General features: G+C 43.7%; 1 protein-coding gene across 3 annotated transcripts in view; it reads left to right on the top strand.

Annotated features, from left to right (window-relative positions):
• LOC126416060 (ATP-binding cassette sub-family G member 1-like) overlaps positions 1–15,363 on the top strand; it is an 884,121-nt gene that overhangs the window by 648,715 nt on the left and 220,043 nt on the right. For 2 of the 3 annotated variants that reach the window (XM_050083536.1, XM_050083535.1), the window contains one exon: positions 4,066–4,523. In XM_050083536.1, coding sequence (XP_049939493.1) covers positions 4,211–4,523 — 313 coding nt within the window. In that variant the 5' untranslated portion in view covers positions 4,066–4,210. Of the gene's footprint in view, positions 1–3,552; positions 3,929–4,065; positions 4,524–15,363 lie in introns of those variants that run through there. The other variant, XM_050083537.1, reaches the window with a different exon arrangement.

A 15,363-nucleotide genomic window follows, 5' to 3' on the forward strand; every position in this document is an offset into this window, starting at 1 on the left:
CAATGTTTAATGCAAATTGTGTGATACGTCTTTAAAACAAATGCAGCACATGTAACCTTCTGGACAACTGACGACAGACTATAGATCCAATGTGGCTGCCAGTGTACAGACACGTTTCAGGCGTGTTTACCGCGACAACAACGAAAAATTGAGCGAATCGAACTAATACAACTAGGTTGACCAACTCTCCTGTATTTCCTGGAATCTTCCGTATTATTGCCATTTTTTAAACCCACACGGCTTCGTATTATCGCCTGTTTCTCCCCTGTGTTTCATAAGTGATCACTGTTATAAATACTGATCCTGCGAAGTACTATCGATAGGTCAAGTTCCCCGATCGACATGTCTTGGAAAGCTTTTATACAATAATCGATACTATTGTCGATATAGTCTTTTTTCTGTTCATGCTTGTACGGAAAAAGACGGCTTAGCTCAAGGGAATGTGAGCAGGGGAGAAAAAGTGGCATTGGATACGCGTCTAGAAAGGTCGTGAGAAGGGAAATGTTTTCTTCCTTCCCCGTTAGTATTGACAATCCATGGATGTGCTCACTTCGTGCCGATCAGCAGCTGTGTTATAAATAACTCACAGAATTAACAAGGACTCGCGAAACCGATTTATAGAGACGTACATGTTTAAACAAAATCGTTAAATTATTTATCTCTCAATTGACTTGCAGAACACAACGTTTCGCAACGCTTCGTAAGAACCAGTACCGATAGGTCGCTTAAGTTTTCGGGTATCGAAAACAGAGGACAGTCAACACGAAATGTTCCGATTTGTGTAGTTTTCTTTCTGTAATCGTACCTATTATACTGTTCAGCGTTCACGTGTATATTCATTTGCTTCTAATTTGTACCAGTTTTGCATCACGTGCTCTCACAGTGAAAATGAAGATGTAATAACTTCACGAAGTAAGAAGTTAAATTCTTATGAGTCTATTTGAGGAAGTGGAGCAGCCTTCTTAGTTAACGCCAGAGCCCCCAATGTTAACTGGAGTTATTGTGCTACTAAGCTTGACTTCAGCGTCAGCTAGCAATAGTTGTTCAAGCGGTCAGATATAATAGCAGCTACAGAAGTATGGATTGTGGAAATAAATTATTGAAGGATATTTTCCATGACCCACATTTGACTAAGATGATGTCATGTGGACGAAATAAGGTAGAAGCAATTGTGAGAAAGATTTTGGGTCCAAGAATTGTTGTCGCCAGTTCCAGGAAAATGAGATACAGAAGTGAAGTTGAAATTTATTGCGGCTAAATGTCTCATAAACCTCCCTCGAAATCTAGGTCAGATGCTGGTCATCTTCCTTAAGACTGTGATCAAATGTTGGTCGCCTGAATACAGTATGCGAAATTACAGTATTCCCGATACTTTTAGATCGCCCATCGAATATACAGGGTGGTCCATTGATAGTGACCGGGCCAAATATCTCACGAAATAAGCGTCAAACGAAAAAAACTACAAAGAACGAAACTTGTCTAGTTTGGAGGGGGAAACCAGATGACGCCATGGTTGGGCCGCTAGATGGCGCTGCCATAGGTCAAGCGGATATCAGCTGCGTTTTTTTAAATAGGGACCCCCATTTTTATTACATATTCGTGTAGTACGTAAAGAAATATGAATGTTTTAGTTGGACCACTTTTTTCGCTTTGTGACAGTTGCGCTCTAATAGTCATAAACATATGGCACACAATTTTAGACGAACAGTTGGTAACAATGGTAGGTTTTTTAAATTAAAATACAGAACGAAGGTACGTTTGAACATTTTATTTCGGTTGTTCCAATGTGATACATTTACCTTTGTGAACTTATGACTTCTGAGAACGCATGCTCTTACAGCGCGATTACCTGTAAATACCACATTAATGCAATAAATGCTCAAAATGATGTCCGTCAACCTCAGTGCATTTGGCAATACGTGTAACGACATTCCTCTCAACAGCGAGTAGTCCGCCTTCCGTAATGTTCGCACATGCATTGACAATGCACTGACGCATGTTGTCAGGCGTTGTCGGTGGATCACGATGGCAAATATCCTTCAACTTTCCCCACAGAAAGAAATCCGGGGACGTCAGATCCGGTGAACGTGCGGGCTGTGGTTTGGTGCTTCGACGACCAATCCACCTGTCATGAAATATGCTATTCAATACCGCTTCAACCGCACGCGAGCTATGTGCCGTACATCCATCATGTTGGAAGTACATCGCCATTCTGTCATGCAGTGAAACATATTGTAAGAACATCAGTAGAACATTACGTAGGAAATCAGCATACATTGCACCATTTAGATGGCCATCGATAAAATGGGGACCAATTATCCTTCCTCCCATAATGCCGCACCATACATTAACCCGCCAAGGTCGCTGATGTTCCACTTGTCGCATCTACGTGGATTTTCCGTTGCCCAATAGTGCATATTATCCCGGTTTGCGTTACCGCTGTTGGTGAATGACGCTTCGTCGCTAAACAGAGCGAGTGCAAAAAATCTGTCATCGTCCCGTAATTTCTCTTGTACACAGTGGCAGAACTGTACACGACGTTCAAAGTCGTCGCCATGCAATTCCTGGTGCGTAGAAATATGGTACGGGTGCAATCGATGTTGATGTAGCATTCTCAGCACCGACGTTTTTGGGATTCCCGATTCTCGCGCAATTTGTCTGCTACTGATGTGCGGATTAGCCGCGACAGCAGCTAAAACACCTACTTGGGCATCATCGTTTGTTGCAGGTCGTGGTTGGCGTTTCACATGTGGCTGAACACTTCCTGTTTCCTTAAATAACGTAACTATCCGGCGAACGGTCCGGACACTTGGATGATGTCGTCCAGGATACCGAGCAGCATACATAGCACACGCCAGTTGGGCATTTTGATCACAATAGCCATACAGCAACACGATATCGACCTTTTCCGCAATTGGTAAACGGTCTATCACGAAGCAAATACCGTCCGCACTGGCGGAGTGTTACGTGATACCACGTACTTACACGTTTGTGACTATTACAGTGCCATCTATCACAAAGCGAAAAAAGTGGTCCAACTGAAACATTCATATTTCTTTACGAACTACACGAATATGTAATAGAAATGGGGGGTTCCTATTTTACAAAACGCAATTGATACCCGTTTGACCTATGGCAGCGCCATCTAGCGGGCCAACCATAGCGCCGTCTGGTTTCTCCCTTCAAGCTAGACGAGTTTCGTTCTTTGTAGTTTTTTCGTTTGATGCTTATTTCGTGAGATATTTGGCCCGGTCACTATCTATGGACCACCATGTATAGATATTCGGTCTCTCCGGGTGGTCCTTCCTGCAGAGTAATTTTCGGCGGAAGAGCTGGAAAAATACTGGACGGCTGTTTTCGAGGGGTGTGCGGCGATTAGAAAGAGGGAATCCCGGACGCGGCGGAAGCCCTCGCGCGTGGTTGCCAGGGCTCCCCCCGCCGCCTACGGGGGCGGCAGCTGCGACGGCGCGCCGCGGCTCCCGGGTCCCGCATCGGCCTCCCCACCACCAGCCGCCGCCCGCAGCCCGGCTTTAGGCGAGGCGTCCCACAGGCGCGCCGCTCAGTCGCTCTTCGGAAGCCGCAGCCGCTGCCGCCGACTCCCGGCGCATATGTGGCTGGGAGCACACTTGCCGTTCGTGGATGCTTCCACGACAGCTGTGCCCACACCAGTATCTAGTCACTCCAAGAATTTGAGTTAGCAGCCAAAGCCTTGACGATCCTTATATCTACGGGAGAGTTCCAGGGAAACTGTGCTCAGACCTCTTGTCGGACACACGTACAGTGACTGTCGTAGGAGAGTAATGCATGACCAGAATAGTTTGTTCGTGGATATTTGTCGTTTCGATTTCCGAGGGGGGCTCGGTGGGAGAGGACTGCAGCACCCGAGCTGGTGACAGTAGTGGCTGACGACGAGTAGGTGACTCGCACGGTAAGGTGCTATTCCGAATGCTGCCAGCGAGATCATTTGTAGTGATTGTGAACAGTTTCTCCCTCGAATGCCGTGTAAATAATTTCTCTCGCGAGGGTCGGCAGTGAAGCGAGCGTCTCGTTGTCGCTCTGCTGCAGGTTGTGCACGCCGGAGCTTTCGCTGACATAAGCGCTTCCCGGAGCGGGAATAATCTGCGCGTGCGCCGAGCGGATAGTGGGCGCGCAGCTTATCAGCCAGCCCCTCGCCGCGGCGGCCCAGTCTCTGCCGCGTAGCACGCCAGCCATGACGGTGGCGTCGCCCTCCGCCGGCGACGGAGCGTCGTCGTCGACTTCGACGGCGTCGGTGTCGGCGTCGTGCTGCCTGCTGCCCAGGGGCGCGCCGGCGCCCGGCGCCGCCTCGCTCTCCTCGTCCACCACGAGCTCCGTGTCGGTGGCGGAGCCGCTGCAGAACAACAATTACTACCTGCACCGCCTCGCCGAAGCCGACTGCGGCGACTCGACGCCGCGCTTCGCCACCGCCGGCCCACCGGTCTCCGTGCAGTTCACCGACGTGCGGTACAGCACCTATGTCTGGTCCGTGCAGCAGCCGATACCACGTGAGTACCCCAATAACTTACTTCGTTTCTTATTTATGTCAGGGATTGAAAGTTGTAAGTCGAGGCGAGACCCCGGGAGTAGACGATATTCTGTCAGAACTGCTGATAGCCTTGGGAGAGCCAACCGTGACAAAACTCTTCCATCTGGCAGGCAAGGTGTATGAGACTGGCGAAATATCCGCAGACTTCGAGAAAAATCTAACAATTTCATTTCCAAAGAAAGCAGGTGCTGACAGGTGTGAAAATTATCGAACTATTTGTTTAATGGCTCATATTTGCAAAATACTAACACGAATTCTTTAGGGGATAATGTCCGCCCCGATAGCTGAGTGGTCAGCGTGACGGATTGTCGTCCTACGGTCCACAGCGTTTCGCGAAAAGAACGCCTTCCTTCGTCCACGAATTCCCATCTGAGTGCTGATCGAACCTACCGGTAACAAATCGAGTAGCACACTCCGATGTCGCCCTTTAAACCGAATTGGTGGTGATCCCAGACACTCAAGAATTGGTTGCGCAAATATTCTGTACGCGGTCTTCTTTGCAGATGAGCTATACTTTCTTAGAATTCTCAGTGTAAATCGAAGTCGACCATTTAGAGCACGCTGACGCTTATCACACCAAATAGAAATTCTGTCCAAGTCATCCTGTACCAAAGGGTCCGCCCCGACGGCTGAATGGTCAGCGTGACGGACTGCCGTCCTAAGGGGTCCGGGTTCGATTCTCGACAATGCTGCTCAGTCGGAGCGGCGACTATGCACAGAAGTTGCGGGAAGGTGTAGCCAACAGTTGCAAGCAAATAAGATATTTTTTATTTTCACTGTGGACTGCATTTCGCGACTGATCGGACCTTACTTTTCAAACAGCCCTCGTAGAAATCAGAACGAGATGATCTCTGTGCGTTTAATTCGTTGTAACTAATTTAAAATTCCTGAAAAAGAAAAAAAAAGAAAATATTACTGAAAGAGAACTCTATTTTCGGGAGGCATAATTGTTGCTACGTATCTTTGCGAAAGTTCTGAATGGTCAGCGTGACAGACTTCCGTCCTAAGGGGCCCGGGTTCCATTCCCGGCTGGGTCGGGGATTTTCTCCGCTCAGGGACTGAGTGTTGTGTTGTCTTCGTCATCATTTCATCCCCATCTGGCGCGCAAGTCGCCCAATGTGGCTGGCAATGACGCCAAGCGCTCATTTCCATTTTAGGAAAGAATGGAAAAACTGGTGGAAGCCGACATCGGGGAAATCAGTTTCCCTTCCGGAGAAATTTAGGAATACGCGAGGCAGTACTAATCCTACCACCTATCTTAGAAGAGCGATTAAGGAAAGCGAAACCTAAATTTATAGCGTTAATAGACTTAGAGAAAACTATCGCTAATGTTGATTGGAATGCTCTCTTTCAAATTGTAAAGATGGCAGGAGTAAAATACAGGGACCGAAAGCCTATTTACAGCTTGCACAGAAACCAGAAGGCAGTAATAAGGGTCGAGGGGAATGAAAGGAAAGCTGTGGTTGAGAAGGTACCCAGACAGGTTTGTAGCCTATCCCCGATGTTATTCAATCTGTACATCGAACAAGCAGTAAAGGAAAACAAAGAAAAATTTGGAGCAGGAACTACAGTTCAGGGAGAAGAAAGAAAAACTCTGAGGTTTGCCGATGGCATTGTAATTCTGTCAGAGACAGCAAAGGACTTGGGAGAGCAGTTAAATGGAATGAACAGTGCCTTGAAAGGAGGATATAAGATGAACATCAACAAAAACAAAACAAGGAGAACGGAATTTAGTCGAATTAAATCAGGTAACGCAGAGGGATTCAGATTAGGAAACGAGACACTGACGAGTTTTGCTGTTTGGGCAGCAAAATAACTGATGATGGCTAAAGTACAGAAGATATAAAATGAAGACTGGCAGTGGGGAAAAAAGAGCTTCTGAAGAAGAGAAATTTGTTAACATCGAATATAGATTTGATAGTTGGGAAGTCTTTTTCTGAAGGTATTTGCCTAGAGTCCGCGCATGGTAGTGAAACATGGACGATAAAGAATTCAGACAAAAAGAGAGTAGAAGTTTTCGAAATGTTGTGCAGAAGGATGCTGAAAGTTAGATTGGCAGATCACGTAATTAATGTGGAGGTACTGAATAGAATTGGGGAGACGAGAAATTTGTGGCACAACTTGACCACAAGAAGGGATCAGTTGATAGCACACACCCTGAGACATCAAGCGATCACCCATTTTGTACTGGAGGGAAGTGTGAGGGTTAAAAATCGTAGAGGGAGACCAAGAAATGAATACACTAAGCTCATTCGGAACGATGTAGGTTGCAGTAGTTATTCGGCGACGAAGAGGCTCACAAAGGATAGAGTAGCATGGAGAGCTGTATCAAAGCAATCTTCGGACTGAACACAACAGCAACAACAACAACAACAACAACAACAAGGATTGAAAACCCATGAAATCAAGATCAGACATGAAATATTCTTTATTTGGATCGATTACTAGTTTCAGCTAATAACCCAGCCATCTTCTGATCATAAAACATTGTTGACGGATTTTGGTGACATTACATCTTCTCGCACTTCGTTAAAATCTTTCATAAAATGGCGACATACATGCATGACATAATTAAAAACAGCTTTTTGTCGTTGGTGACCAGCATATATTTAAACGATGGTCAGGAAAGAATGGCGTTATGTCATGTATGGATGTTGTCATTTTAAAAATGATTTTTAATAATGTGTGAAACCGTAGTGACGGCAATACCAATCAAGAATGTTTTAAAATCGGAAGATGGCTAGATTGTTAGCCGAAACAAGTAATTCATCCAAATAAAGAAGATTTCATGTGCGATCTTAACTTTATGAATTTTTGATCACTAACATAAATAAAAAATTTACAACAGGTCGTGTGTCTCATGGTTGACAATGTCAACAAACTTGATCTTTCTTTGTAATATGATATGCGAAAGATACAGACTTCCTCGGGCTGCACTAGATCGTTGTTGCTTATTAATACAACATACGTGATCGATTTCAAAATACACATTCCATCATGAGATGTATCAGAAAAACCAGTCATATCTACACCGATTCTGTGAAATACGTCCATGCATTGGCAGCCGATATCCACCTGTGTCCTTGTCATACTGCTTAACTGGTTAAGCAATTTTGTGAAGACTTTTTGTTTTGCAACACGTTCGAAACCATGACAGACACTGGAGCATACCATTCAAAACTGGAAAAAAAAGCTTTCAGATAACTATTCGTGATTTTAGATATGCGGTAAATTGATATGGTAGGATACCAGAAGTTATCCGCTGCTCATGCCCGGACGTATTTCGCTGTCAAGACCGGTTTGAAACAACAGAAGTACTTCATTCGACCTATACATACATAGAAGCATGAGTTAACGGTTGTACAAATAAGTTAGCGATATCAAAAATTACTAAATTTGTCGGTACAGTGAGTGATCTGCGTCAGTGCGGGGTGGGAACACTCGTGCCGGATTGACGCTGCTGCGGAGAGAGTTCTGCGAAGCCTAGGGTTGTTGCTGGGAAACTGTCGAATACGAAAGCAAAAAGCCTGGTTGTGACGATAGACTGTGATCTGTCCCTTAGCACAAGGTCTGAGTTCGATTGGAATGTGACAGTTTGGTTGTGAGTTGGCGAAGCCAGCGAATGTAGAATCAAAAAACTACCTGAAGTGTCTTGGCCTCCGCAGAAATGGCAACACATTTCATCTCGGCACAAGAGTCACAAACGCGAAAGTATACATTTAACAGATCCGCTGTTGTGATGTTGCTTGCAACTTGCATCACCACCAAGCAAATCCATGGGAACAAACATTACAAGGTTTTATGTTCAAACAGCGTTTCGTGATTTTTGACTGCAAGCAAACTGTTTCGTAATTCTTTACCGTAACTATAACTTACGCATTTCTTTTAACATCTAGAACCTACTTGTATGTCTTTCGACATAATGTAAACTCACATTGCCTGTATGTATAGGCTGCCAGAAAATCTTTGGATCGAACCTAGTCTCAGTAACAAAGAAATAGATAATTTGCTGCAGGCTTTTGCTGCCTAATGGGACGTCCTTCAATTAAGAATAGTGTAAAGACCTACTATTCAAACCAGAAATACCAAGGATGAGATTATTACATTTTGCTTTCTCCTCGCTTGTTGGGTCTCTATTTACCAAGGAAAGTTTCCGATTAGGACCCCAACTTTCTAAGCGTGCGAAAAGACTACGTGTTCGGCGGAAAATAACACAGGGTTTAAACAAGATAATACGACGTAACATTCTCAGGATCTTACTTCGTACTTCATACGCGTCTAACTGAAGGCGGTGGAGTCTGCGACTGGAATCTGGATATTCAAAGTTTTCAACAACTGTAGGACACCCTGAACGCAGGGTGTACGCAAAATACTGTGCCAAACCAGGAATCGATACCGGAACCTTCGCCTTTCGCTGGCAATTTCTCTACCGACTGAGCTATCCAGCTATACCACTCACTACTCGTCCTCACTGCCCTACTTGCACCAGTACCTATCTCTTACCACCCAGATTTCACAAAAGTTTTCGTACATACTATGTGGGACTATAACTCGTGGGAGAAAGGATATTGCAGAGACAAGGTTCAGCCGCAACCTGGGGGACTGTTTCCAGAATGAATTTTCACACTGCACCGGGGTGTGCGCCGATTTGAAATTTACTGGCAAGTTACTACAGTGTGCCGGGCAGGGGCCTTACCCGTGAAATCAAAGGTCCCAGGTTCGATACCCAATCCGGCGCACAGTTTTAATGTGCCAAAAAGTTCATCGCATTTTGCAAAATAACCTATTATGGGAAACACCTACAACATTGCAGACACTCTACGTGGTGGTCCTCTAAATTTGCCTTTCTTCAGCACACTTCGAAAGCCAACGTCCTCATCGCAGATTAGTCTTTTAAGCTCGAGATGCAACAATCGGACTATCTGGAGCGACTTAAAGTGTAGCGACCACATAAAACAGATGTTGGAAACAGAAATGTCAGGCTGAGTTTCATGGAAAGAATCTCAAGGAAATGTACTTCGTCCCCGAAAGAACTGGCTTACAAAACGCTTGTCTGACTGAATGTCGAGTATTGCTCAATCAGTCTTGAGTACAGCTTTCCAGATTGGATTAACTGAAAAGAGAGAGATTATCTAATGAAGGGCGACGTATTTCTTCACGGGATCGTTTACTCGGTGCAAGAGCGTTTCAGGGAGACTGAAAAAACTCCAGCTGCAGACGCTACAGGAGAGATGCTCTGCACGACGGAGAAATTTACTATTGAATTTCCAAGAGAATACATTCCGGGAAGAGCAGGACAAATATTACTTCCTTCCACACACGTCTTGCGAAATGGCTACAAAGAGAAAATCCAAGAAATTTGAGCTAAGACGCAGCTACATTGACAGTCATTTTTCCCATACACCATTGGCAAATGGAACAAGGAACGGGTGGGAGCATGGGGAGGGAGAGGAGGGGAAGATCATGGACCAAAAGTACCCTCCGCGACGGAACATAAGATGGCGTGCGGAGGACCAGTTTTTACGTAGATGCAGTGTGTCTTTACATTGGTTTTTCAATGAAGAACGACACTGTCAATAACCAAGAAGGTGTTAAAGTGATGTATTCTTTAGTAACGAAATTGCTTTCGATGAAAAGAATGTCTTCAGTCTATTTGCACATATACAGAAGTATTAGTTAACATTATCTGAAATAAGTCCTTGATATCATTAATGCTGACGAAAGTTACCTGATACGACAGACTTACAAGCATCTTTCCCTAGATTCAAAAACATGTGTATGAGATACAGAATAAAATGTTTGAAGAAAATCTCATTAGTCAATCCATCTACTTTCTTGAACTGTGCATGTATCCATGGAGACGGTCCTTTTGTTTCGTTTAAAGTTTGGAGAATTTCGCCATCTTCGAATAGTTAGGCGCTGTTGTGTATCTCAGGTTCCCCGGTTTTCTGCTTACAGACTTTTTCTGTACGTGATGCACGTTTCCGTGTCAACTGTTTCGATTTACCTTTGTAGCCGAACTACACTAAATGGGGCAATCATTGTGAGATAAATGGAGTTTCTACCTCTTCCAACAAACCGATTTGCACTTTATGTGGTTCCTTTAATCACTTCAGACGAACGACGGGGACAGACGATTCTAAAAGCTAAAATTAAAATGTTAGTATTCTTTCAGTGGCTGAAGGCATCATATTCCGAAGATATACGATTGTAATTGCGCTGGCGAGAAGAAGTAATTAAGATTTCCAAAATCAAGTCTCAACGACACAATAATTGTGTTGTACAGTTTCCAATTTCGTGCTTCTCTGGACGGCGGTACACTGGTTTGATAATGGTTGGAACGGAACTATTGCGCTATCGACGGACCTATTCACGTACCGAGGTGGTGCATTAGATGATGCGCTAGAGTCCTTTTTGCAATAAGTGTGGGATTCCTGGAACCACGCGACCGCTGAGGTCTCATGTTCGAATCCTGCCTCGGGCATGGATGTGTGTGATGTCCTTAGGTTAGTTAAGTTTAAGTAGTTCTAAGTTCTAGGGCACTGATGACCTCAGATGTTAAGTCCCATAGTGCTCAGAGCCATTTGAACCCTTTTTTGTTTCCTGTCGGCCTCTGGCAACCAAGCTATAAGCATTAGATGTTTTCCCTTAATCACTCCGGGCGAGACGAGGGAAGATTCCTTCCAGGGACTGGTTCAGCAGTTTATCCACGACCTCCTTTTAGCCCTTACCACGAGGGAGCCTTGTATTCATCTGGACGTTAGCTAAAGTTATAATATTCTTCTCTTCTGAGTGCTTATACTTCCAGTTACATCTAAAGAGCTTTTAAGCAAAGCGCTTGAAAATAGCTTTTAACTCGGACAAACGATGAACAGTTTCACTCCAAATCCAAGTTTGACAATTGCGTTAAAACATAATTTGTGTAATATAATATTTTTTGTAAAAAGAGTTTATCTTTCCTCCATTGCCATTTCGCTAGAAGTATAAAAAAAAATAGATTTAATCACAATTTTATACTGTTGCGATATCTCACAACCAAAGTATCATCTTTTCATTAATCGAGAACCAGGGTAAGCTAAAGATCAGCATGACACCACGGTTAAGGTTTCCGTATACAGCTTCGCTGACTTTAACTCTCAACCAAATTTGTCACCTTTTAATGTAACGTAGACCTTGGGCTGCGCTGCAGGTTAGTCTGTCACCGAAATCTGCCTTCTGAAAACTAATATAAAATATTGTCTGTGTTCATTCCCTCTTTGGTTACGATCGTATGTATGGCTTCACAATCCACGTAGTCATTACGTTATGTGACGCAGCGGAAATTCGGTATCGGTAGGCTCAGTTTACCCCTGCAAATAAACGCAAATGTACCCCAGCAGACTGTGATGGTGCTTTAACGTACAGAGCTTCGTAGATTGTTCAAGATAACGTTTTTATGCAAATAATAGAAACGAAGTGCGGAGAAATGAAATTTCGCTAGCAAGATTCCAGAGCCATCTAAGCGTGTACTTGATAAGTGGTTAAAGCTTCCAGTGAAAGGTAGCAAATGTGCAAAATATGACGAAGACGTCTGACACAGCGCAGTTACCCGAGAACTGCTGTCTGCCTGCAGCCTTTGGTCTCATGTTTAGCTCATTTCCAGCTCTTCGCCGCGAAATGTTCGAATGGTGATGCTAACAATCGTTTATATTCATCATTTCAAGAGATCTTCAGCCTTTTTATGAAAGCTACATACTCTCATTGAAAACACAGTCATTGCTTCATCGTTATTTCAGTAAACTGCGTTGCAAACGTCAGCCATACCTGCGCATTACGACGTCTCCAAATGATGTTTCGATATTTTCGGAGGCCCGTGGCATATTTCATGTTGCCGTCTTACGTGTCCCACCCTATACATTTTACAATATTTTCACCCTAGACGGTAGTTAAAGTCACTGTTGCACATAATTTAAGTCCGTTTTCTCGGGGCTGATGGTACTTCGAAATAAGTATAAACTGAAAGCAACTGGCTGCTCTAATGAACAGCCGGCACGGTAGCTCAGCGTTTTCGGTCAGAGGGTTAGCTGCCTTCTGTAATAAAAAAACTGAGTTAACCGATCAACAACGAACTTAAACGGATGTCTTACGACGTCCGCCCCGAGCAGATAGAACGAACAAAAGCGAACAAAATTAGATATATAAGAAAAAATGAATATGGCTTCAGCTGAAAAGCGTCACGTGATACATATACCATACAGCAATAGCTAGTTGAAGGTGTTTCAAGAAGAAGCGACTTGCTTTCATTCTTGTATTTCTGATAGAGAGAGTATCCAGATGCACACAAACACACATATTCCGACTGAGTAATGTTACACCCTTTGAACTTCTCTTACATTTGAATGAATTGACCTTCAGACGCCTTGCTTCACTGGCTTAACGTGGGACCTTGAACGCCCGTACAGTAGCAAATAGCGGCACTATTACAAAGAAGTGCGATTCAATGTGTGCTTGCCGAATGTGTGAATTAGCTGTAAACGGCGAAAGCAAATGCATTTTTTAAGGCGTGGACTGAGCGTTTCTGCTTCGCCATTTTTTAGTGCCAGTTTACGAACGAGTCGCAAAGTTCATCACCTTTTACCAAATAAATATCTTCTACGAGTTGATAAGTGTGAGTCGTAAAGAGATGAAACAACACTTTCTTTTTCCGTTTCTTCGTCAGCAGCGTATTCTGCAGGTCCTGTTTCTCTAGGACAAGTGACGAAACGATGTGGAACTGGTTTAGAAACAGAGGGAATGTTCAGATACTTTACAGGTGCACGAGTTTTGTAGCAAAGTCCTGCGGCGTTTCCCAGATAAGAGTAAGTCATATAAACTCTTTAATGTCAGATTACGTTAGTTTTATGCCTTCCCACCCAACTGTTCAAGTTGGGTCTGATAGGTTAACCACGTGAACTGGAGTGCCCACGACCTTACACTCTCCAATTTCGAATCAAAGCTGAGTTCATTCTCGTTATTCAGAAACGATGAAATAGCTTTCCGATGCGATATGTCTGTTATGCAGCTGCATATGAAGCAAAATAGATACGATGGATTTCAGTCACCTTTGGACACCACAAAACTGCCGTTTCTGAATGAAAAAGTAAAAGCTCGTAAATAGTATGACGTGTTCAAGAACTGTTTCTTTGGATTTCTTTTCAGAATATTTTTCCATTCACTAAAACTGTTTTAGCAAACTACGAATTAAATTGAAGTTGCTGAAAAATTGTGAAAGAAAAATTCGTTTGACGATTTTCTGAAAGAGCGTCGTTTTCGCCGTTGACTGTAGGAATTATTTACTTCACTATTGCAGTTTCGATCTTTGCGCCATTCTGAAGTTGTACTGCAAAAGACTTTGCTTCAGCACATGTTGTTGTTGTGGTCTTCAGTCCTGAGACTGGTTTGATGCAGCTCTCCATGCTACTCTATCCTGTGCAAGCTTCTTCATCTCCCAGTACCTAATGCAGCCTACATCCTTCTGAATCTGCTTAGTGCATTCATCTCTTGGTCTCCCTCTACGATTTTTATGCTCCACGCTGCCCTCCAGTACTAAATTGGTGATCCCTTCATGCCTCAGAACATGTCCTACAAACCGATCTAGTCAAGTTGTGCCACAAACTCCTCTTCTCCTCAATTCTATTCAACACCTCCTCATTAGTTATGTGATCTACCCATATAATCTTCAGCATTCTTCTGTAGCACCACATTTCGAAAGCTTCTATTCTGTCAGACTTTAAAATGCTCTAGCATGTACATATGTCATCGTCAAAAATAGGCATTTTCACTGTAGAAATACATTAATACCAGACGAGTGCGAAGCTTTGTATGTCGTGAATTTATGTAAATTATGTAAAATGTTACCAATGTTAACATAATTCACGTAAATCATTAGAAATCGATGTTCTCAAGAGCAACTCGTCTGGTGTTACTTTATTTCTACAGTAAAAATGCCTGTTTTTGACGATGACACGTATACATGTCGGAGGATTTTAAAGTCTGACAGTTGCTGAAACAAAGTCTTTAGCAGTACCACTTGAAAATGGTCCACAGGCCGAAATTGCTAAAGTGAAATAAATAATTTTTACAGTGCACGGCGAAAATGATGTCCGTCAAAAAATTATACGTGACTGTGAACCCCGACCATGAGAAGTTAATCATTGGACATTGTTCCGTGAAAAACTGTCTATAAATTCACAATCTAACGTAATAAAGCAAAACTGGTTTCATTTTCGACATCAGAATGAAAGACTGCAATATAAATAATGATGTCACATTTCTACTGCTCGTCTATCACTGTGTTACCATTCACTGACGTTCTGAAGATCTTTAAAAATACGTATTGTACGAACTGAGGAGAACTCTACAATAATGATTGCGTTAAGTTTAGTGAAGCGTTGAAAGGCGACGAGTTCGGCACGTACGAGTGTCTTCACTCGTAGCTGCGCTGGCGTAGTGGACCAGCGGCTCGCGAAGTGTTGTTGAGCCCAGCTCCGAGGGCGCTGTCTTGTTTTCATTCATTCGGCTGTGACGCGAGATGATAGGGCGACCTGACCTTGCTCGCCCGTTACTGCTCTCACAGCGACGGGAGACTGTTCTCCGCTGTTCAATAGACGCCCTCTTTTGTTCTCAGCGTTCTTGGCGGCGATTCTCTACGGTCGACAGTATAGTGAAGGTCGTGTGTCTCCACAGGAAAATAGCGCAGTAGCTACAACAATGGACACGTATTCGAAAGGTCAGTGGTCGGAGTCTGACATGGAAATCATTTTTTAAGCTTGTTATGATTG

Source organism: Schistocerca serialis, chromosome 8 (genome assembly GCF_023864345.2).
Source record: "Schistocerca serialis cubense isolate TAMUIC-IGC-003099 chromosome 8, iqSchSeri2.2, whole genome shotgun sequence".
NCBI classification, from domain to species: Eukaryota; Metazoa; Arthropoda; class Insecta; order Orthoptera; family Acrididae; genus Schistocerca; species Schistocerca serialis.